The 26142-nt window shown below is 34.0% G+C and overlaps 2 protein-coding genes across 2 annotated transcripts; both read left to right on the plus strand.

Annotated features, from left to right (window-relative positions):
• Positions 1-549: 549 nt before the first annotated feature.
• LOC135627466 (ankyrin repeat-containing protein BDA1-like) lies at positions 550-5220 on the plus strand. The gene is made up of 2 exons (XM_065133573.1): positions 550-1423; positions 4088-5220. The coding sequence occupies exons 1-2, from the start codon at positions 842-844 to the stop codon at positions 5057-5059; spliced, it is 1554 nt and encodes a 517-aa protein (XP_064989645.1). The 5' UTR covers positions 550-841; the 3' UTR covers positions 5060-5220.
• Positions 5221-17582: 12362 nt separating this feature from the next.
• On the plus strand, positions 17583-18314 carry LOC135626292 (ankyrin repeat-containing protein BDA1-like). Its single transcript, XM_065131495.1, has one exon. It carries the CDS (start codon positions 17583-17585, stop codon positions 18312-18314), a length of 732 nt encoding a protein of 243 aa, XP_064987567.1.
• The last annotated feature ends 7828 nt before the right edge of the window (positions 18315-26142 follow it).

Here is a 26142-nt window from a genome sequence, read left to right on the forward strand (position 1 = left end):
AGTCGTGTCATCGGCGTCTGGTGAGGACAGGCTGTACAAGAAGTAGGAACTGTTCCAATCACAAGCCTCCATATATAGGTGTTCTAGCGTCGTTTTATCTGCAAGCTTGTTTTCATTCATCCATACCTCCCTCCCTCCTGTTGTATCATCAGCCAGATGGAAATATAGGGTCTGTTTCGCTGAAACTAATTAAAAATTTAAGTGAAGATAGGTTTTAGGAAGATATTATTGTAATTAGAAGACTCCCTCTCATCAAAATAAGCTCCTAAGAAATTTTAGAATAATCAAAACTTTTTTATTGATCAATAATTATAATTAAAAACTATAATATATCTTACTTAATGCGATAGAATTATATAATTTATTAATTTTATCCTGACCTTTACTCGAGTTTCTGATGGATATTAGGGGACACATCGTCATATGGATCGGTCGTATCAAATAGTAGACAGGTCGTATCTGTTATTTTCTACGTGAAGAAAAGTTTACGAAAAGCTATATCATAAGTCCATCATGTTTCATCAACATTCTCAAACACAAATACCGCACATCGACTGTCCCGGTCTCGCTTCATTCTCTACGTAGTTTCGGCGAACGAGAAAAGCAAGCTGAGAAAAAGTATTCTACGAAGTCCAGACCAATGGGATGCATGACTAGAGGGAGCAACATACGTTTTGGAGACGACTTCTTCAACAAGGCTGGCGTCTTGATGGAGACAGGACCAAGAAGACCGACCGGGAGGAATCATTCGACATTTTTAGCATATATATAGGCGTCCTAACTTCGAGTTGTTTGTGACCAAATCGAGACACAGAGAGAGAGAGAGAGAGAGTAACTCAGCATGGATCCGAGACTAGAGGAAGCAGCTTATGCGGGAGACCTCACTTTGTTGCGACGTTTGCTACAAGAAGACCGGCTCCTGCTCCACAGGCAAGCCATCGCCGTGGCTCACCTGTCGGACAGCCCCCTCCACATCGCTGCATCCCTCGGCCACTCCGACCTGGTCCGGGAGATCCTCGCCGTAAACCCGGAGCTCGCGCATGGCCACAACCGCGAAGGCCTTTCCGCATTGCACCTGGCCGCTGCCCAAAGCCACTTATCCGTGGTGAACGAACTGCTGCAGTACGCAGCCGCTGCCAATCTCTGCTTGGCGACCGACAACGATGGCTTCATGCCCGCCCACACTGCAGCCTTACGAGGCAAGCTTGATGCTTTGACTGTGTTACTGGATGCGTGCCCGGAGTCCTCGCGAGCTGTGACATCGCAAGGTGATTCCATCCTTCATCTTACTGTGAAATCAAACAGCTTCGAGACCGTGCAGTTCTTGCTGAACAGAACGGATGAGAACGATGAGCTACTCAACTCTGGAGATGCGAAAGGCAACACCGTCCTGCACCTTGCTGTGGCCAGAAAACAGCTCCAAGTAGGTATTCCTGATCCCAAGTAGAGGAAATGAATTTGTCTTCTTCTTTTCACCAGGTGTTTATGCATCCCGTACATCTTGAGACACAGCCTTCTCATGGCAAAAAGATATTAAGTATTTTGCATTTCATTCACGAAAAGCAAATGGAAATAGTAAGGAGCTTCATGTTCATATTAAATTCAGACACAAATAAAACATCATAGTATAACATAAATCTCATAATATTTAGATTTAATAATTAAATAATAATAATTTAAAAACATATATTGATCCATTGATAAATTGGATATCATTTGAGAAATTAAAATATCCTAAAAATCAACTCAGATAAATAGAATTCTAGTTTTTCTCCCTTACCCCCTTTATTTGAAATAAGTTCTCGATGAAAATATCATATTAAATAATCATTTATGAATATGACATAATATTAATAATGATGTCTAATAGTGCTTATTCTTTTAACATGTTCAATAAATATCTTGGGTGATAATCTTTTCGATCTGTAATCATAAGGGCAATGCTAATATGTTCAATTAATATTGTTTGTTTCTAAGCTTTTTTTTTTCACTGCTAAATATTCCATTTTCATATGTTTAGCACCCTTATAGCACTCATTTTTAAAGAAGAATAATATTACAAAATTATCATAATAAAATTTTAATTTTTTTTAAGAGTAAATTATGAAAACTAGATTTGAGCTTTTGAATTGTAGCCTTAAAGAATATCACAAACTCAACTTCTATAATGAATGTAGGAATGATGGACCGCTTTGCCCTCATCCACCAAATTGCTCCTCAACTAAAAGGAACAAATAGTCAAAGTATTATTTTTTTATATCATCACATCTAAGCAAAATCTGAATCTAAACATCCAATTACTTTGAGATTATTTGATCTCCTATAAGCGAGTATATAAGTATCTTAGAATTTTCTTTATAGCTTTTCAATAGTCAAATCTAGAATTACGTTGATATCTGCCCAATATTCCAATAGCAAAACTGATGTTTGACCTAATACAAATTTATTCTTTGAACATTGCATAAAGTAAATTTATCCCCTTTCCAAATTGGAATAATTCCTCCTAAATAATTTTTTCTTAAATTTTTTAAAATTTTATTAATATATTTTTTCTGAGATAATCCCAATAATCCTTATGATCGATCTTAAAATATTTTAATTCCTATCACATGAGTTGCCACTCCCATATTTTTTAATTTAAAGTTCTTAGAAAGATATTTTTTATTTCATATAATAAACCAAGATCATTACCAGCAAGCAAGCAAAATATCATCATCATTTACAATCCAAAAAATAAACTTACTCCCACCGACCTTCATATATGTACATAGATCAATAGTATTTTCATAAATATAAAGAATTTTTTATATTTAAGATATCATTGTCCAGAAGTTTGTATAATTTCATATATTAATTCTTAAGTTTATATATCATGTGTTTCTTCCCTTTAATTGGAAAGCCTTTAGGTTGGTAGATGTAAATTTCTTTCTCCAAGTTCTCATTTAGAAACATCTTTTTTCATATCTATTTGGTGTAACTCTAAGTTATAACAAGCTAAGATCATAAAAATTTTGAAAAAATCTTTTCTGAAGATTAAATAAAATATTTTTATATAATCAATGCTATCTTTTTGAGTGAAACCTTTAGCACCAAATCTGACCAGGTATATATTATCATTCAAGTAAAATTTGATCCTAAAGACCTATTAATAATCGACATTTTTACATCCTTCAAGTAATTCCTCAAAGGTCTCAAACTTGATTTTCATTCATAGATTTTAATTCTTGCATTAACCTAATTTTTTAGAAATTATAGTTTCAATGGCCTATGAAAATAAAACTGGACCATCAAATATAACTAAGTCACTTTTGACTCTGGTAAATAGACCACATAATTATTAGAAATAATAGATCTTCTTTATTTTGAGATATTCTTAATATTATTATTTGTGATTGACTTGTTATAGTTCGATTGATGTTTATTTCATCATGGAATGGTTGATCATTTATTTATTTATTGCTCTTGAACATTATCAAATTGTTTAACAGTTTGGGGGAACAACAACATTGAAGTTACTAGTAAAGCTACCTCTATTTGAATTTTTTAAATAATTGTATTTCGTGATTCACCACTCTCACTTATTTTACAATTCTGAGAATAAAATCTATACCTCTTAGATTATAAATATTAAATAATAAAAACATAATTTGATACGATAATAAGATAAACAAATTCAAAAATAAAAGTTATAAATATTAAATCATGACTCTGATACCATATATAAATAGTTTAATTCTTGCACAACTAAAACATCATTGTGCACAACATAAATCTCATGATCTTTAGATTTAATGTTTTTTTTTAAGAAAATCAACTTTAATTGAAAAAAAATACCTTGACATAATTCTAGTTTCCCTTGTTTTGACATATGCTATGGATGAAAAGAGAGGATCATGTTCCAAAATTTATAGTGACAAAAGATGTCTTTCATCCAAATATTAATTTGAAATTAATATATATTCATTAGGAAGACACATCTATCCGAGAATTACATCTTTTATCGTTAATAGATACGATCTTTAATATCATATGAATCAAAAGTCATGTGTGCCACGTTAATTCTGACACATATCTCGAATGAATGCAGACCGTGAAGTTGCTTCTGGGAAGGCGAGGTATCGAAGTTAACGCCACAAACATGAGAGGCGACACCGTCCTTGATATGCTACTGGATTCACCCTTCCAACATGGAGATCTATTGTTGGGAGAACTGATTCGGGCAGCAGGTGGAAGAACCGCCGCAGAAGAAGGGAAGACTCAGCCGAAATCGTCACCGAGTGATGCCAGAGCCTCTGCCACTGTCGCGTCACACAGAAGCCGACCAAATCGTTGGAACCCCTTCCGACGCCAGGCTCGACCTTCTAAGGATGACCGCAGCCCCCGAAAAGTATTGTCTGAACTTAAAGAAAGGTACAACAACAAACCAGCAACACTAATGTTGGTGGCGACGTTGATCGCCACCGTCACATTCCAAGCTGGGCTAAACCCCCCTGGTGGGTTTAAGCAGAAAGATGATGGTGGGCCGACACCCCCCAATACAAAAGTCAATTTTGATGGGAGTTCAAGTGAAGGGGAGGCAGTTCTAAAACATGGTCTCAAGTTATTCCTGCTGTTCGACATGTTCGGGTTGTTTGCATCCTTGAGCATCATCCTCTTGTTAATATGTTGTGTGCCCAGAAAGACGAAAATGGTGATGGGAATCCTAAAGTGGATTCTATGGCTGGCGGTGTTCTCGACGGCATTAGCATTCTCGACCGCCATTATGCGAATATTTTTCTATCCGCCCTACACTACCATCCTTCTCCTGAGTTGGTTCGGAATCCTCAGTCTCTTCATGGTTTGGGTGTGCTTTAGAGCGATCAGGTGGTTGTTGCGCAAAGGTGGATGCTGGAAGAAGAAAGATGGAAAAGGAGAAAGCCAGGGAGGCCCCAGAAGGACCGTTGCCATCTGCACGAAGATTGTGGTGGGCGTGTTGATAATAATTCTTTTAGGAGTTTTTCTTATTGTAAATTTAGTCCTGTTTGTTTATATAGCGACAAGGTCAATAAAATTCCGATAGGATAATATGACCTATCGTTGTTCGTATATGGTTTAATATTTGTCTTCTTTTAAGTTTATTTTATCTTATTTTCAAAATGTAATTTGCTTCTCTGTAAACTTGGTCTTGTACGTCGTGTTCTATATAAAAATTAATGGATGTTCATTTTAGTGTGTTTTCTATTTGTTGACATTGTATGTAATAATATGTAACATTAGTCTTTATTAACTTTTGTTTTGCTGTCACAGATTATTTAGGCAAATTTTGTGGGACATTATATCTCACACATATTAGTGACTTATTAGGAAATTTATTACAGTGAAGGAAAAACTAACGTATACATAAAAAAAAATTAAAAATTTGGAAAAAAAATTTCCTTTGAACCCTTAGCCGACAAATTTTGTATCTCAATCACATAAGCAACAACGCATGTTCAATCGATTGGTTAATATGTGGATGAGATCCAAAGCTAATAAAGATTACTTCTAGGTCCATCTCTACTTGAGGTCTCAGGACGCTAGGAGATTGAGTCCAAGACCTTGCAAAAGATTACATTAGGAAATATCCAACGAGTCTCCTTGATATTGAGAATTAATAGAAGTTTAAAGGATCCGATCAAGTTTTAAGTTATAAGATCCCCATGTTGACACTTGGAGGATATTTTTTATAATGCGATAGATAATCATTAGATTGAAATCGTAATGAATACATAGAATGATTACATGTATCATCCGACTCTCAATAAGTTATAGAAACATGCATTGACTTTCAATTACTTGAGTGTCGAAGGGATCAAATAATTCTTAGTATTATCCTCCTAATAATCTTTGGGCTTCTACACATGTCGTTTGAGTCCCAATTAGGCTAATAAAGATGTCACTCATAATCAATCCTATCATTTTGGTATTAAATTAAGAGATCACGGACATTGATAAAAAATATTTAATCTTACATCGATTAAGAAATAAAAAAAATAAGACCTTATAAGCCCCCAGTATTATCATCTATCCTTAGAATATTTTTTTGAGACTCATTCTTAAGAGATCAGATCATATGAGTTTACGTACAATAAATAATTTTAAAATTACATGGAACCAATTTGAACCTTTAAGTTGAAATTCCTTTTGTCAATTTGAGGATTAAAAAGACACTATACTTTTTCGTAAAACAAAGTACTGTTTGTTTATACAGCACAAGGGTAAATAATAGAATAATATGACCTATCGTTATTCCTATATGTTTTATCCTTTATCATCTTCTAAAGTTACTTTGTCTTATTTTTCAGAATGTAATTTGCTTTTATGTATTTTGTTCCACGGTATATAGTAAATCTGTAACTTTAATCATTATTAACTTTGGTTTTGTTGTTACAGATGATTTATGAGAGTTTTGTGGAACATTTATATCTCTTACATATTAATGATGTATTTCTTTAAAAACACTGGATTCAGCAGATCTAAAACTTATCAATAGTACAATGATGCACTAATATATTTATAAAATCTTAAATATCTGAATCATTATCCAGACTTGAATAATTTAGAACCGACATAATATTAAATGGTGCATAAAAGATAACAAGGATTTAATGTATAGAATTATCAATTATTAACAACTGTGTGCCTATACTTATGTTGCACTTCAAAAAAAAAAACATAATTAACCCTTCATAAATACTTTTTTTATTATATGAAAGGAATTTAGAATATTCTTTTATGTCTAATTTGGATTTTTTTTCTGTATCAACTATAATATTTTTATATTATTACTATTTTTATTTATTTTTTTAGGATATTTATTTTATTTGGAAAAATAATGAATATATTCTTCAAATATGCATTATGCAACCCCTTAAGTTTTTGTTGCCATCATCTCTTTTGCTCATTATTATTATTATTATTATTATTATTATTATTATTATTATTATTATTATTATTATTATTATTATTATTATTATTATTATTATTCTCTTTAAGTCTGGTGTCACGATTTATTTATTGTTCAATTACATTTTTTTTTTCAACAAGCTTTTAAAATTTGTTCTATAATGAAGATGGATTTACAACTATAGTCTTGTCATAATTTTTTTATTTTTAATATAAAAATAAGTATTTATCATTTTTATATATGTTATAAGCATAGTAATTTGGTTAACTTTCCCATCAATCAAAATTCAATATAGGAATTTATGATTTCATAAGAAAATTACAAGAAAAGACTAAGATCTAACATGTTATAATCAATTCCAATTGAAATTAGTCATTAGAATTTACTTCAATCATAGCTCACCACATGGCTACCAACTCAGTATGGAGACTTATATAATAACAACTCCGGGAGGAAAAATATGGTCCATCCCATATAATATTCTTTTGAAGTCCAGTTTATTATAAATATCTATCGATTTACTATTATCAAAGTAGATTACTATTCACTCATCCCATATAATATTCTTTTGAAGCCCATTTAATATTATCAATTTATCTATCTTTAGAATGTCTTTTGAGTGAGTAAAATTGTACGAGTTCACTAAAAACGAACAATTCTGCATGAGCTTAAAGTTATGTGGAACAATTCTTTTAAAATTATGTGGAACTAATTTAAACCCTTTTAGTTGAAATTCTTTTTTCCAATTCGATTGCAGAGTTTAAAAAAACATTATACTTTTGTAAAAACATAGTAAGTTTCATTTTATTAATTATTTTTACACAATACTTATCTAAAAATATATATCAAACTTGTGATCCGATCGTTTGACCCTCTATATATATATATATATATATATATATATATATATATAAGGCTTTGTGGATCACGTTATGTATCAGAATAAATCGGGTCAACACTCATCATGAAGATTCCACACGAGTCCATAAGACATGTGTACGAGCTTCATCGGCAAAATGGCAATGGCGCAATACATGATGCTATCCATGTATCATCACGTACGTACGATATCATGACGTGGTGAGAGGACGAGTGCAGCAACATCATACCTAACTCACCCCCTTTTCCTAGACGACGTCATGCCATGGTCGTACCACAATACAAGTGTAAGTTTGGAATCGGAATCGTGATGCATGGTTGAGTCGCAAATAGGACCGCATCGTTATCGACAGTACTCATTTCCTATTCATCAATCATCACAGTTTTAGGTTTAGAATGTAGGAATATTTACATAATAATAAGATATATTTTGGGTCAAAAATATGTTACAATTGATGTCACGTCGCATTATAGCCGGGTCGGCAAGGGGAGCACCCCCACACGCTAAGTCAGAATTTGTACAAAGACACTGTTTGACATGTCTCATCTCGGAAGCTCGGGACGGTGTCATCTAACATCGTCCCACACGTCCCGGGACAACGGTCGATCATACAGTACCGTCTCATCCCCTAAGGATCAGTCGCCATGTCGAACCCACATGTAACCAACCCTCGAACAATAATATAAAAGCCCATGGTTGGCATCCTGCCAAGGGGAGGCAACAACAATTCAACACTGACTTACTCGTCGGAGGGGCCAAAGTCAAGAATCACTAGACGAGAGCTATTTTTGCAGGTAAGCGGTCACCCCCAAGCCGCGAGCATCTCAACATGGGAATCGCCATCCAGTGAACGAAGGCAAGCTGCCAACCAGCCCGGGAATAGAGACACACTGGTCAACGTAGACGACGCCCGGACTGAGAAACGCTGATCAACACCCTGTTGCGAGAGCCCGGCCTACCTCAACGTCCAATTCAATCGGTAGAAGACTCCCGACATCAATCGTGGACCGAGCCGTGCTAACTTACCAGCCACGACATATTTATTCACCAACATATATAACGTGGAACACATAATTTAAGATGGTTTATTTTTATGCATCATGATTTTAGTTTCTTTTTTTCTTCTCTATTTCTCTCGGATTCATAGAGTAATCATTTAATTAGCACGGATTGATGAATCCGTGGTTAAAGAGTTGCTGCAGTACGCAGACGCTGCCAATCTCTGCTTGGAGAACCGACAACGACGGCTTCATGCCCGCCCACACTGCAAGCCTTACAAGGCAGGCTTGATGTGTTGACAGTGTTACCGGATGCGTGCCCGGAGTCCGATCGAGCTGTGACGTCGCAAGGTGACTCCATCCTTCATCTTGCTGTGAAATCAAACAGCTTCTAGACAGTGCAGTTCTTGCTGAACAGAACGGATGAGAACGATGAGCTACTCAACTTTGGGGATGCGAAGGGCAACACCATCCTGCACCTTGCTGTGGCCAGAAAACACCTCTAGGTAGGTATTCCTGATCCCAATTAGAGGAAATAGATTTAAATGTCTTCTTCTTTTCACAAGGTGTTCACAAGGAAATAGATTTAGGACTATCATCGGACTCCTATATATAAATAAATTAGAGATGCATGATGTACATGAATAAAGTAATTGTACTTGTATGGAGAGAAGAAGATGAAAGGAAGAACAAGAGAGCAACATTGAATTACTCTTCCTGTCTAAAACCAAATACTAACTCATGCATTAAAGTGGCCGGAGAAGATTAAAGGTTTGTCTGCAGGAATGCAAACTTTTAGAGTATAATTATTGCATAATCTAGTTCATAATTAATCACCCATGGGATATTTATTATATAATTTAATTCATAGCTAATCTATCCATAGGACATTTTATAACTATTTAATAATTTAATCACATAATTCAATCCATCATCCTTCTTTTGCGTAACTCTGAAAAATTAAGAAATAATCATATAATAAATTACACCTCTGAAAATTGAGAAATACATAAATTCTTTATGCTTTCGATATATGCTTTTGAAATATACATAAATACCAAGTCTTCCTTGGTATTTATACAAAATTTACAAAACATCAGTTTATATTCATTTTAAATCATGGCTTGCTAATAATATTTTCAAAATTAAAGCATAAATATAACTAGTGTCACATACAATAACATAAGACATTATAATTACCATTCATATAAATATAACTAGGGGTTCATAAATATAAATATAGTTAGAATGTAAATGTTAAAATACAAATCGTAATAATATCAATGGCTATGATAACATTATATTACTGTGATAAAACCGTGAATCATGTTTAACACTTAATGTGTAGGTAACGCATATCTCCTTGTATCAAGATGCAAAAGAATCTAGTCTTTGAAATATATTCTAATATATAACTCCGATTGATAAGTTTCATATCATACTCATACTGACCATATAAGAAAATAATATATCAATTACTGTTTACCAAACTAAGGGTTTCGACATGTCTCTTATTGTATCTCATTTCAAAACTGATATAATTATATATCATTTGAAACCGATAATAATTATATATACTTTAATTATTTTTAAATATAATGTTAAACATATATTTTTGTATAAATTCTGATAAGATAACTTTAAAAAGCTTATAAAATAATAAATAAATATTCAAACCATATACTTTTCCAAATTGTAAACATCTAAATTTTTTTTATACTTTTAAATAAGAAAGATTTATAAACCTTGTAAATCATATGTTTTTATCAATTTCAAACAAATGCATTAATACTTTTCAAAACAAACTAGATGGAATAATCAGATACTCACTTTGATAGCATGTCCTTGTACAAACATATAGCTCTCATCTTTCCCTTTTTTTCTCTTATTTTTTTAATATAATCATTTTTCTCCTTTTATTTCTTCACAACATAAATATTTAATTAACTAAGTACATCAGAATGTATCAATCTATACTTAAAAACACAAATATAATTAATAAAAATATAAGAGATTTCAAAATCATACTTACTATAATATTTTCTGTAGTTATCTGAATTCATCTGATATCAATCAAACTGAGTACTTGATTTTTTTTTTTTTTCCTTCCTTCCATTGTTCTCTTATTCTTATTCTTCTTTTTCTTCTCTGTCCCACAATAAGAAAATCAAGTTTGATATCTCCTGTTTAAACTATAAATAAAGGCCTGGGCATTATAGTCAGATGTACCATAAGAAAATCTAAGTGTTTGCTTTGGGTTTAAATCCACACTTAGTTAAATAGTTTGGGTTTATAGTTTAGATTTTTCTTGTTTAGTATTTTCAGTGTTTTATGACCTAGGAATATAGGCATTTGTAATTGTCCTCTTTCTATAATCTATGAATTCGTGCTCTACCAATCAGATAAGAAAAATTATATTTCAACGTGGAATGAAAAAGATAAATTCTACCAATCAGATAAGAAAAATTATATTTCAACGTGGATGGGTAGAAGGAGCCTTTTTCTTAGCTTGATCTACGGCCTCTCTCTCTCTCTCTCTCTCCTTAAACAGGATCCTCCCTCTCTTTCTCTTTCCTTCTCCCACCTCTTCTTCTTTTGTTCTTCTCTGTTTCCGTTTCCATCTTTCTTTCTCCTATTTCTTTCTTCTTCACCCTTCTCTTTTTCTTCTTCTCTTCCTTGCCTCTGTGTTCTTTCTTTATCTCCCACAGCTCCCACTTAGCCTTTGTTTTTTTTTTTTTTTACTTTTTATATTTTAATTCCGGTAATCTTTACATTTATAATTAGAACCTCAGATTAAATTTGAAATACTACACAATATACCGATATAATATTCTTAAACACTGAATTGGATGATCAAAGATCTTAAGAATTTACATAGTTAGAAAAAAAAAAACACAATATATACTTTAAATATCTCCTCTCATAAGCAAAACGATTTAATTTTGATGTATGAATGAAATACGAATATATGTATGTCCCATATGTATGAATACAAACATAAATGAAAAATAGTGATTGTACGAATAATTTTTAATTAAATATTAAAAAATATATATAAATATATGATTCAAACTCATAGTCTACTCTCGCACCATCTTCAAAAATTTAATTGATGACCACACAACCTAAGAGTCTAAACTATTAGGAAAGGACTTAACACAAAACAAAAAAAAAATTAGAAAGCACACATTTAGAGAAAAATCTTTCTGCTGACTGAGTGTATAACAGCACTGCAATTTCCTTTGAGGATTTGTTCGTATTTGGAATTAAACGTTCACGTAACACAAATAAATATGCAACTTAAAAGAACGGAAGCTTTTTAGTGGCTTATGTACTCAAAGAGTTGCACCACTACAATACACTTAATCGATCGAGCAATATGCCTTTTCAAACCGAATGGCTCTTTTAAGGGGTATTATGAACCTGTGCATATCGATCGTGTGACCATTGGTAAGAGTCAAACAATGTTAATTTCCTGAAGTGAGCAATCGAATGATTTTTTCAGCTGGACAAGAAAGAACGATGCATGTTGGTTGGATATCGTTAAGTCGGAGTTTGATTGTCTGACGTGTGAATGAGATTCGAATCTAATCGTAATCCATTTTTAAGTTCATCCCAAGTTCAAGTGTTGGAAAGCCGGGGGATTGAATCCAAGGTATTATAAAATATTACGTTGGGACATACTCAACAAGGTTTAGTCAAGTTTGGATGGTTTAGTCAAGTATATTTAGTCAAAAATTCTCTAAGAATGCACATAGAGGACCTTTTTATGATGGAATAAGACAATTATTAGATTGATATCACTATGAATGCTAAATATGATTCTGTGTATCGTCCGACTATCGATGAGCTATGGGATGATATTATCGAACTCGGGGGTCACGGTGTTGGCCCAATTGGAGTCATTTGCTTGTTGACCCAGAAAACTTGGAAATCAAGTTTTCTTCCCAAGTAACATCATCATTAAATGAGGATTACAAGAAATATAAATCCAAGTCAACGCCAATTCCTTCTCCTTTCTTTCTTTCATTGAAACTACTGAAAAAGGTGAAGTTACATCCTAGAACTATTAATGAGATCCGGATTAGGGAGCTACAAAAGTCTAAATACACGTTTGAAATTAGCATGTGGTTGGAGCAGTTCCTCCTGTTCGGGAGGCGAGGTTTCTTCTTGTCGAGCCTGTCCTCACCAGACGCCAAAGAGACGACTGGGTCATCGAGCTCACAGTGGCCACTGCAGTCCCGTTTAAACATCTTATCCCAAGGAATCGATGCGGTGTAAACGCAGCGAGGGAGACGAAAGCCGAACGGCGAGTGGGATAGCAACAGCGTGCGCAATTGTTCGGAGAAAAATTGGATGTTTTTGCAGACGTCAACTGCCGTGCTTACGAGGCTGCATGCTGAACGCGTTAACCTAACATCACCTTGGTGTCCTGTCCGGCTTATCAACTTCTTCAACCCTAACAGCGAGACTCGTAGCTCATGACCATTCTAATATAATCTTCTTTACTTTTCAAAAGAAAAAAATAGTCATCCACGCTTTGGGACAAGCCGAAATGGCTCGCTCCATCATCACTTTCCAACTAGTTTCAGCGAAAGAAAGATGGGAGTGGGAACAAAAAATCTACACAGGACGTCTCCATTTCAAGGATCCGCTGAAGCAATGTTTATCAATATATTAGCAGTCGAAATCTTTCATTTATTGTGAATATTTATTTGGATGGTACAAGTGGCAGAATTCCAATCGAACTAAGCGTTCTGTGCAACAGATCAAATCAATGTTAGTTAACCCTTCATATGTATGATTTCCATCCACTAAATCTGCTTGCCTTGATAGCTCCTCGTCGTTTGTGGCATCCCTCTCATCAAAATAATCTCCTAAGAAATTTTGGACTAATCAAAACTTTTTATTGATCAATAATTATAATTAAATACTATAATGTATCTTACTTAATCCGATAGACTTCTATAATTTATTAATTTTGTCCTGACCTTTACTCGGGTTTCTGTAGGTGGATATTAGGGGACACATCGTCATATGGATCGGTCGTATCAGATAGTAGACAGGCCGTGTCTGTCATTTTCTACGTGAAGAAAAGTTAGGAAAAGCTATATCATAAGTCCATCATGTTTCATCAACATTCTCAAACACAAAGACCGCACATCGACTGTCCCACCTTCACTTCATTCTCTCGATAGTTTCGGCGAACGAGAAAGCAAGCTGAGAAAATTATTCTACCAAGTCCAGATTGTTAGAGCTAGCCCCAGGAAATTTACCACAAGTTAATTTTGGCAACCCAACAAGACAATAAAACGGAAAGAATAAAATGAGACAAGAACACCAGAACACCAGATATACGTGGTTCGGTCAATTGACCTACATCCACGGACGAAAAAGGAGCAAATTACTACTATAAAAGAGGGACACTTACAAATGCCTTAGGAAGATGTTCCTAGGCCATAAAACACCTTCAGCTTACTAAACAAGAAAAACCCAAACCGTAAGCACGTTTTCTTGTGGTGCCTCTTGTGCTGCCTGTGGTACTTCTGACTTCAAAGCCCAGACCCTTATTTATAGTTCCAAAACGAGACAACAAGTCTGATTTTCCCGATGTGGGACTATGGGACTTGCCAAACTAACAAATCTCCACCTTGGCATGTCCCAACAAAACTTGCTCCACCTTTTTCATAAAAGCCCCAACGGGCAATCACCAACAATGAACACCAACCAAGTCCAAGCACTGCTTGAACTTGTAAACTGGAACAAGCTTCGTAAGCATATCAGCTGGATTGTCTTTCGTATGAATTTTCTGAACAAGGACCTTTCCCTCAGTAATAGTATCCCATTTGCATCTAACAATTTTCTTATCCGAAGGCGGCTTCACAAGATCCCAAGTTCTATTCGGATGGAGAGACTCAATTTCTTCATTCATCACAATCAACCACTTCGCGGAATTATCACAAGAAACTGCATATGAGTAGGAAGTAGGCTCACCAACTTCACTTGTCTCTTCTGCAACAAACAAAGCATATGCAACCAAATTTGCATATCTTTGTGGTGGTCGAATATCTCTCCGTGGTCTATCTTTGGCTATTGAGTATTGCTCTTCCTTTGGATCATCTGTGTCAGTAGACTCGAGACCACCTACTGACATTCTTTGAGTAGAAGAGTTCGACTTAAAGGAATCTGAACTACTAATCTCAAGCTCCACTTGCTTTTGCGCACTATCATTTGTACAACTAGTAAAATCCTCTTTAGAAGATAACAAAGACAATTCATCAAAAGTAACATCTCTACTGATTACAAATTTTAGGGATTTGGGATCAGAACACCATAATATGTATCCTTTCACCCCAGAAGCATACCCAAGGATAATACATTTTTTAGCTCGAGACTCTAATTTTCCTTCATTTACATGCATGTATGCTGGACACCCAAAAATTTTAAAATCAGAGTAATCAGCAGGAGTACCTGACCAAACTTCCTCTGGAGTTTTAAAGTCAAGTGCTGTAGAAGGAGCGCGGTTGACAACGTAACAGGCCATATTAATCGCCTCTGCCGAAATGTTTTTTGTCAACCCTGCATTTGAGATCATACACCTTGCTCTCTCCAAGAGTGTTCTGTTCATACATTCGGCCACACTATATTGTTGAGGCATCATCCTAACAGTGCGATGTCGAACGATTCCTTCATTTTTGCAGAATTCTTCAAAGTCACCTTCATAAAATTCCATGCCATTATCTGTTCGAAGCCGCTTAATCTGTTTACCTATTTGCTTCTCAATTAAAGCCTTCCATTGTTTAAAGGTTAGAAAAACATCACTTTTATGCTTCAAAAAATAAACCCAAACTTTCCTGGAATAATCGTCAATGAAAGTCAACATATACCTAGCACCACCCTTAGATTGAACATGAGCTGGACCCCAAAGGTCTGAATGAATATAGTCAAGAGTACATTTCATTTTGTGAATTGCCGGAGAAGTGAAGCTGACTCTTTTCTGCTTTCCAAAAGTGCAGTATTCACAAAAATCAAGTAGCCCAGTACTCTGTCCGCAAAGTAGACCTCTTTTGCTCAATATGCTCAAACCTTTTTCGCTCATATGACCCAAATGCATATGCCATAATTTGGTGATGTCAGGATCAGACAATGATGATGACGAAACTACAACCGAACCTGTGATAGTAGTTCCCTGCAGAATATACAAGCTACCAGACCTACAAGCTTTCATAACAACAAGAGCATTTCTAGAAACTTTAATAACTCCACATTCAGTTGTGTATTTACACCCAAGGGCCTCTAGGGTGCCTAAAGAGATGATATTTTTTTTTAAATCAGGAATATGTCTAACATTAGTGAGCGTCCTCACAATACCATCATGCATTTTAATTCGGATTGTGCCTCTACCAACAACATCACATGCGGCATTATTGCCCATCAAAACAATTCCACCATTACAAGATTCATATGTGGAAAACAAATCCCTATTGGGACACATGTGATAAGAACAACCCGAATTTAAAATCCATTCATTTTTAGACATCGTCCTGTCATCAATAGCAGAAAAAATATTTCCAACATTCTCATCAGTTGCTACACTAACTTCAGCAGACTCAATAGTTTTCTCAACAAGTTTTCCCTTTTGCTTTAATTTATTTTTCAATTTAAAACAATCAGATTTAATGTGCCCCATTTTATGACAATATCTGCATTCCAAATTTCTCTGTCTGGATTTAGATCTAGATTTAGATCTACTAGTGTCAAATTCTCTTTTATCCATTCTCCCCCTAACAACCAGACCCTAAACCCGATTCTCTCTACTTACCCCAGTGATATTCCTGTCTATCTGCTCCTTAGATTTCAGTGCAGATTTAATTTCTTGATACAAAACTATTTCTTTTCCATAAATCAAAGTATCATGAAAATGCTTAAAAGATTGGAGAAGAGAACACAAGAGTAACAAAGCTTTATCCTCATCATCAATTTTTGTATCTATATTCTCCAAATCCATAACCAAAGAATCAAACTTATCAAGATGTGAGAGTATAGATGTACCTTCAGTCATCCGAAGCATATATAGACTCTGCTTCAAGTAGAGACGATTCTCCACTGTCTTCTTTATGTACAAGGCTTACATGCTCTTAGCCGTAGTCTCCGTAGCTACCTCCCGTAAAACCTCGTCAGAGAGATTTAGAATGATGCTAGATCGGGCTTTCTTATCCAGGAATGTTCTCAGCACCCTGAAATGCCAAATCAACTCCGTCTTGAACCAGAATGGCCTCTATCTTGAGTTGCCACAAAGTTGACATTTCTGTCGAATTTCTCGATAACAATCTTTGTTATTGTGCGACAATAAAATGGAAAGAATAAAAGCGAGACAAGAACACCAGAACCAGATATACGTGGTTCGGTCAATTGACCTACATCCACGGACGAAAGAGGAGCAAATTACTACTATAAAAGTGGGACACTTGCAAATGTCTTAGGAAGATATTCCTAGGCCATAAAACACCTTCAGCTTACTAAACAAGAAAAACCCAAATCGTAAGCACGTTTTCTTGTCTGATTTTCCCGATGTGGGACTATGGGACTTGCCAAACTAACAGAGACTAATGGGAAGGAAGCAACTTACGTTTTGGGGCCGGTGTCTTGATGGAGACAGGACCAAGAAGACCGAGCGGGAGGAATCGTTAGAGATTTTTAGCCTATATATAGGCGTCCTAACTTCGAGTTGTTTGTGACCAAATCGAGAGAGTGTGTGTGTGTGTGCGCGTAACTAAGCATGGATCCGAGACTAGAGGAAGCAGCTTATGCGGGAGACCTCACTTTGTTGCGGCGTTTGCTACAAGAAGACCGGCTCCTGCTCCACAGGCAAGCCATCGCCGCGGCTCACCTGTCGGACAGCCCCCTCCACATCGCTGCATCGCTCGGCCACTCCGACCTGGTCCGGGAGATCCTCACCGTAAACCCGGAGCTCGCGCATGGCCGCAACCGCGAAGGCCTTTCCGCCTTGCACCTGGCCGCTGCCCAAGGCCACTTATCCGTGGTGAACGAGCTGCTGCAGTACGCAGCCGCTGCCAATCTCTGCTTGGCGACCGACAACGATGGCTTCATGCCGGCCCACACTGCAGCCTTACGAGGCAGGCTTGATGTATTGACTGTGTTACTGGATGCGTGCCCGGAGTCCGCGCGAGCTGTGACATCGCAAGGTGACTCCATCTTTCATCTTACTGTGAAATCAAACAGCTTCGAGACCGTGCAGTTCTTGCTGAACAGAACAGATGAAAACGATGAGCTGCTCAACTCCGGAGATGCGAAAGGCAACACCGTCCTGCACCTTGCTGTGGCCAGAAAACAGCTCCAGGTAGGTATTCCTGATCCCGAAGGCATCCCGTACATCTTGAGACACAGCCTTGTCATAGCAAAAAGATACAAGTATTTTGCATTTCATTCACGAAAAGCAAATGGAAATAGTAAGGAGCTACATGTTCAAATTAACTTCAGACACAAATAAAACATCATCATAGTACAACATAAATCTCATAATATTTAGATTTAATAATTTTAGAAATTTAAATCTCCTAAAAAATAACTTAGATAAACAGAATTCTGGTTTTTCTCCATTACCCCCTTTATTTGAAATAAGTTCTCGATGAAAATATCATATTAAATAATTATTTATGAATATGACATAATATTAATAATGATGTCTAATAGTGCTTATTCTTTTAACATGTTCAATAAATATCTTGGGTGATAATCCTTTCGTTAATGGATCTGTAATCATAAGGACAATGCTAATATATTCAATTAATATTATTTATTTCTAAACTTTCTTTTTTCACCGCTAAATATTCCATTTTCATATATTTATCACCTTTATAGCACTCACTTTTAAAGAAGAATACTATTACAAAATTATCATAATAAAGTTTTAAATTTTTTTAAAGAGTAAATCATGAAAACGAGATTTGAGCTTTTGAATTGTAGCCTTCAAACATGTCACAAACTAAACTTCTATGATGAATGTAGCAATGATGGACTGCTTTTATTTTGCCCTCATCCACAAAATTGCTCCTCAACTAAAAGGAACAAATAGTCAAGTGTTATTTTTTTTATATCAACACATCTAGCAAAATCTGAATCTAAACATCCAATTACTTCGAGATTATTTGATCTCCTATGAGCGAGTATATAATCCTTCATTCCTCATAAATATCTTATAACTTTCTTTATAGCTTTTTAATAGTCAAATCTAGAATTACGTTGATATCTGCCCAATATTCCAATAGCAAAACTGATGTATGGCCTAATACAAATTTAGGCATGCATTTAACTTTCCAGGATAGATACATAAGGAATTCTTTTCATTTGTTCCAATTCATTCTTTGAACATTGCATAAGATAAATTTACCCCCTTTCCAAATTGGAATAATACCTCCTAAATAATTTTTTTTACTTTTTAAAAGTTTTATTAATATTTTTTTTATGAGATAATCCTAATAATCCTTATGATTGATCTTAAAATATTTTAATTCCTATCACATGGGTTGCCTCTCTCATATTTTTTAATTCAAAGTTTTTAGAAAGATATTTTTTATTTCATATAATAAACCAAGATCCATAGTAACTTGCTCCCACCAACCTTCGTATATGTATATAGATCAATAGTATTTTCATAAATGTAAAGAATTTTTTGTATTTAAGATATCAGTGTCGAGAAGTTTGTATAATTTCATATATTGATTTCTTAAGTTTATATATCATGTGTTTCTTCCCTTTAATTGGAAAGCCTTTAGGTTGGTAGATGTAAATTTCTTTCTCCAAGTTCTCATTTAGAAACATCTTTTTTCATATCTATTTGGTGTAACTCTAAGTTATAACAAGCTAAGATCATAAAAAGTTTGAAAAAATCTTTTCTGAAAATTAAATAAAATATTTTTTTATATAATCAATGCTATCTTTTTGAGTGAAACCTTTAGCACATGACCCGGTATATATTATCATTCAAGTACAATTTGATCTTAAAAACCTATTAATAATTGACTTTTTTACATCATTCAAGTAATTCATCAAAGGTCTCAAACTTGATTTTCATTCAAAGATTTTAATTCTTGCATTAACCTATTTTTTTAGAAATTATAGTTTCAATGGCCTATAAAATAAAACTGGACCATCATATATAACTAAGTCACTTTTGACTATGGTAAATAGACCACATAATTATTAGAAATAATAGATCTCCTTTATTTTGAGATATTCTTAATATTATTATTTGTGATTGACTTGTTATAGACTGATTGATGTTTATTTCATCATGGAATGGTTGATCATTTATTTATTTATTGCTCTTGAACATTATCAAATTGTTTAACGGTTTGGGGGAACAACAACATTGAAGTTACTAGTAAAGCTACCTCTATTTGAATTTTTTAAATAATTGTATTTCGTGAGTCACCACTCTCACTTATTTTACAATTCTGAGAATAAAATCTATACCTCTTAGATTATAAATATTAAATAATAAAAACATAATTTGATACGATAATAAGATAAACAAATTCAAAAATAAAAGTTATAAATATTAAATCATGACTATGATACCATATCTAAATAGTTTAATTCTTAAATAGTTTAATTCTTGCACAACTAAAACATCATTGTGCACAACATAAATCTCATGATCTTTAGATTTAATGTTTTTTTAATAAAATCAACTTTAATTGAAAAAAAATACCTTGACATAATTCTAGTTTCCCTTGTTTTGACATATGCTATGGATGAAAAGAGAGGATCATGTTCCAAAATTTATAGTGACAAAAGATGTCTTTCATCAAAATATTAATTTGAAATTAATATATATTAATTAGGAAGAGACATCTATCCGAGAATTGCATCTTTTATCGTTAATAGATACGATCTTTAATATCATAAGAATCAAAAGTCATGTGTGCCACGTTAATTCTGACACATAGCTCGAATGAATGCAGATCGTGAAGTTGCTTCTGGGAAGGCGAGGTATCGAAGTTAACGCCACAAACATGAGAGGCGATACCGTCCTTCATATGCTACTGGATTCACCCTTCCAACATGGAGATCTATTGTTGGGAGAACTGATTCCGGCAGCAGGTGGAAGAACCGCCGCAGAAGAAGGGAAGACTCAACCGAAATCGTCACCGAGTGATGCCAGAGCCTCTGCCACTATCGCGTCACACAGAAGCCGACCAAATCGTTGGAACCCCTTCCGACGCCAGGCTCGACCTTCTAAGGATAACCGCAGCCCCCGAAAAGTATTGTCTGAACTTAAAGAAAGGTACAACAACAATCCAGCAACACTAATGTTGGTGGCGACGTTGATCGCCACCATCACATTCCAAGCTGGGCTAAACCCCCCTGGTGGGTTTAAGCAGAAAGATGATGATGGGCCGACTCCCCCCAATACAAAAGTCAATTTTCATGAGAGTTCAAGTGAAGGAGAGGCGGTTCTAAAATATGGTCTCAAGTTATTCCTGCTGTTCGACATGTTCGGGTTGTTTGCATCCTTGAGCATCATCCTCTTGTTGATATGTTGTGTGCCCAGACGGACTAAAATGGCGATGGGAATCCTAAAGTGGATTCTATGGCTGGCGGTGTTCTCGACGGCATTAGCATTCTCGACCGCCATTGTGCGAATATTTTCCTATCAGCTCGACACTGTCATCCTTCTCATGAGTTGGTTCGGAATTCTCAGTCTCTTCATGGTTTGGGTGTGCTTTAGAGCGATCAGGTGCTTGTTGCGTAAAGGTGGATGCTGGAAGAAGAAAGATGGAGAAGGAGAAAGCCATGGAGGCCCCACAAGGGCCGTTGCCATCTGCACGAAGATTTTGGTGGGCGTGTTGATAATAATTCTTTTAGGAGTATTTTCTTTTGTAAATTATTTAGTGCTTATTTATATATTGAGTAGGTCAAAATAGAATAATATGACCTATCATTATTCTTATATGGTTTATCCTTTATCATCTTTTAAAGTTACTTTATCTTATTTTCAGAATGTAATTTGCTTTAATCATTAGTAACTTTGGTTTTGTTGTTACAGATGATTTATGAGAGTTTTGTGGAACATTATATCTCTTACATATTAATGATGTATTTATTTAAAAACACTGGATTCAGCAGATCTAAAACTTATCAATAGTACAATGATGCACTAATATATTTATAAAATCTTAAATATCTGAATCATTATCCATACTAGAATAATTTAGAACCGACATAATATTAAATGGTGCATAAAAGATAACAAGGATTTAATGTATAGAATTATCAATTATTAACAACTGTGTGCCTATACTTATGTTGCACTTCAAAAAAGAAACATAATTAATCCTTCATAAATACTTTTTTTTTATTATATAAAAGGACTTTAGAATATCTTTTATGTCTAATTTGGATTTTTTTTTCTGTATCAACTATAATATTTTTATATTATTACTATTTTTATTTAATTTTTTTAGGATATTTATTTTATTTGGAAAAATAATGAATGTATTCTTCAAATATGTATTATGCAACCCCTCTGCTACATGTTTTTATTGTCATCAACTCTTTCGGTGGTTATTATTATTATTATTATTATTATTATTATTATTATTATTATTCTTTTAAAGTATGATGTCACAATTTATTGTTCAATGACATTTATTTTTTTCCCTTTTCGTCAAGCTTTTAAAATTTGTTCTATGATGAAGATGGATTTACAACTATAGACATGTCATAAGTTGATTATTATTATTATTATTATTATTATAAAAATAAGTATTTATTACTTTTATATATGTTATATGTATAGTAATATGGTTAAATTCCCCAAAAATCAAAATTCAATATACAAATTTATAATTTCATAATAAAATTACAAGTTATCGTCAATTTCAAGTGAAATTAGTAGGGAGAACCCACCTCATTCATATATCACATGACTATTAGCTCAGCATGAAGAGCAAACCTATGTCATATGATAGACACCCAAGTCCCACAAAAAAAAGGCTTGCTATAAAGGTTCTTCAATTTACTATTATAATTATCAATTACTATTTACTTATGATTTCACTTTTTATTTTAATCTTAATTTGAGTATCGAAGGGATTGGATGAGGCGCCCAATTTTATCTTTTTATATATTGATCATCAAATAAGCAAACAATCATTAGAGTCATTCTTTTAGTTGTCTTTTTCTCTCAAGCATGATCACAATTCGTTCCACCGACTCATCCATTCGATGTCGAAGAATCATGCATATGACACAAAGGTTTTTTGAATGTGTCAACCGTTTTAACCTTAAGTGTTAAATAGGTGTTAATTATATATTGAGGTATCATCCACACGATGCTAAAGTATCGATCATATCTTTATTCCTATATTATATTTTAATATATTTTATTAAATGACTCAGAGAACTTGATTTATAAAGATTTTGACTCTTAACCGGAAGATTATATATTCACAATCAAACTCATATATTTTAATGTCATAATATTTTAAAAAATACTATTGTAAAAAAATAGAATGGAGGAAAAATTGAAAATATAAAAAGTATAAGCTTGAGTTTTTTCCCATAAATATATCCTCCTTTGCGAAAGATGATGCCTATGGTCCGATCGCACTTGACGTAGAATAATATTTAGCATTTAAAAGTGGCACCCCTAATAGTTCCATGTTAGGAATCCTAACGACAAGTCCACTAAAAGTCACTAAGCTAAGGTAATTAAGATATTAAAGTGATCAGGCCACAAGCATATGCATTGTTTTGTATCTTTCTTTGCAATCATAAGATAATACGTTATTTTAGTTAGGTTAGAAACTAATCCAAATCAAATATTAGGATAATCTTTTTGCCTCTCATGCAACCTTGAATCAATATCTCTTAAGGTCAAAGTCTTCGAATAGACTTCGTGCAAGTCATTGTTAATTGTTGGCCTCATGTGAAGGGCTCTGACTCAGCATGCATGAACTTGAATGGATGATAGAGCAACGAGGGAATGAGACATGCATCTACAATAAAAAAATTTGAGCAACGAGGGAATGAGACATGCATCTACAATAAAAAATTTGAGCAACGAGGGAATGAGACATGCATCTACAATAAAAAATTTGAGCAGCGAGGGAATGAGACATGCATCTACAATAAAAAATTTGAGAAACGAGGGAATGAGACATGCATCTACAATAAAAGATTTGGATGACGTAAAGAGCCACCGAATCATGGTGACATAGGTCGTAAGACTCTAGTTGGATAATGACTCATACGTAAATTAGATATTTAGTCTCCGTACCCAACTAATTAGATCGAATCAAGGTGTTTTATAAGCTAATAATGCAATAATACATCCTTTGAGCTTCATCGTTTCAGTCGCTTAAAAATATTTCTTCTTTATCCAAACTTTATATACTCCTTGAAACTCTGAAATCTAACCTAATATTGCAATAATACATTCTTCGAGCTTCATCATTTGATTCACTTAAAAATGTTTCTTCTTCGAGTCAAACTTTATATTCTTCTTATAACTTTGAAACCTTCTTATGCAATACAAGCGAAGACTAACATTGAGAGACTATGGGGCTATGAAAACTTCATAACTAATTTAGATTTCATATCCTCAAAAGACTAATGTTGAAAATATATTTAATAGAGTCCTTCCATACTTAACATACATCTTTAAATATCTAAGATAAGAGAAAGAAGCAAAAAGAAATTGATAGCTCGAATTCTAGATGATCGGATGAATGTTTTACGTTGCAATCCATAGTAACATGACAATGCTTTTTGTTCTTAGCCTATTGACTCCCATCTTTCATTTTCGTTGCCATCATGCATCGACTTTTGGGAAAGAAAAGATTAGAACTTTGTGATGTTAGATAGAAAGCCACAGTGAGGACTTACAAGACCAATTTGGCACAACAAGCTATTGGTCATTATCTATATTCATGCAAGGACATGAGTAGGAACATCTAGAATAGGAAGTTGGACCACTGACCAACTATCTATCATGTGGTTTCCCTGGATTCTTTTAATTATGATTAATAATTCACATTTCCTAAAGTTAGATGCCTCTTCATTGATTTCAATTAATGGTAGCTGCTTTTTGACTTGCTCATTTTTGCAAGTCATGGGACCTATGCCATATGATGCACTCATGCACCAAAGCTTTTTCCAAAACGAAGGAGAGTAATCTTTTTTCTTCTTTTTCTCTTCTTTTTTTTGAATTAAGATATTATTATAATTTTTCTCTACGTGTGTAGTTTTTCTTTCTCAAAACAAGCAATTATAATGCTATATAACTGATCTTATAGGATCGTTCCGAATTGATATATCGATTAGATGATTCGAGCCCACACATATAAAAAACCTTGTCAGTGTCATGCTACCAGATCAAATCCTTCGAGACATATCAACCAAATAAGAGTGGAGTATTGGCTTGATGGGAGTGATGTATCGGTGATTGCCTACATGTCATGTCTCTCGTATCATATATAGTATTGATTGTATAATTAGATTTGATCATTAACTAGATTATCATAATGTTTATTCATTTATTTTTCTCTATTTATATAGGATGAAATTTTAAAAAGAAAATTTATGTTTATAGATAGATTAATAGCCCTATACTATCAATAAATTAAAAATAATTAGATTATATAATAATAATAATAATTTATCAGGACGAGGATATTTCATCCCGAGCTCGTTGTTCTTTCGAAACACACCTTGACTACTTACACATCTAAGAGCTTAGAGAAGGAAAAAAAAAAATCAACTTTCAGAAGACACAAAGTACTAAAAGTTGCACTCGATATTTGCAAGAAATCCTTCTTCCTAAATGATCAAGATTCTTGTTGACCCAGCAAACTTACGATTCAAGTTTCTTCTCAATTAACATATTATCATTAAACGAGGATTACAAAATTTGCAACTCAACATCAATCCTAACATACATATTTTGAGAGAAAGAAACAAAATTATTTATTAGATAGCATGGGTACAAAAGTCATAAGACCCCTATGTATGAGTTAATAATCAAGACAAGTTCTGAGAGCTAATGCACTTTAGCATAGTTTGCTAGTCAATTGGCAACTCTGTTATATTTATGATATCAAGAAAGAGTTAAAACGTCTTAACAATAAAGGGAGGATGCTTAAAGGAAATTGGGATGTGTCACTTAGATGTCAACAAAGTACTTAAAATCAATTTCAATATGAATACGACTGAAACATCGAATAAGATTTTAGAAAGGCTACGATGAATATATGCAACTAGCAAAAAGAACACCACTAGTATTCAAAATGCAAAAAACTAGTACCCTCCTT

The sequence above is a fragment of the Musa acuminata genome, chromosome BXJ2-11 (genome assembly GCF_036884655.1).
Source record: "Musa acuminata AAA Group cultivar baxijiao chromosome BXJ2-11, Cavendish_Baxijiao_AAA, whole genome shotgun sequence".
Classification (NCBI taxonomy): Eukaryota; Viridiplantae; Streptophyta; class Magnoliopsida; order Zingiberales; family Musaceae; genus Musa; species Musa acuminata.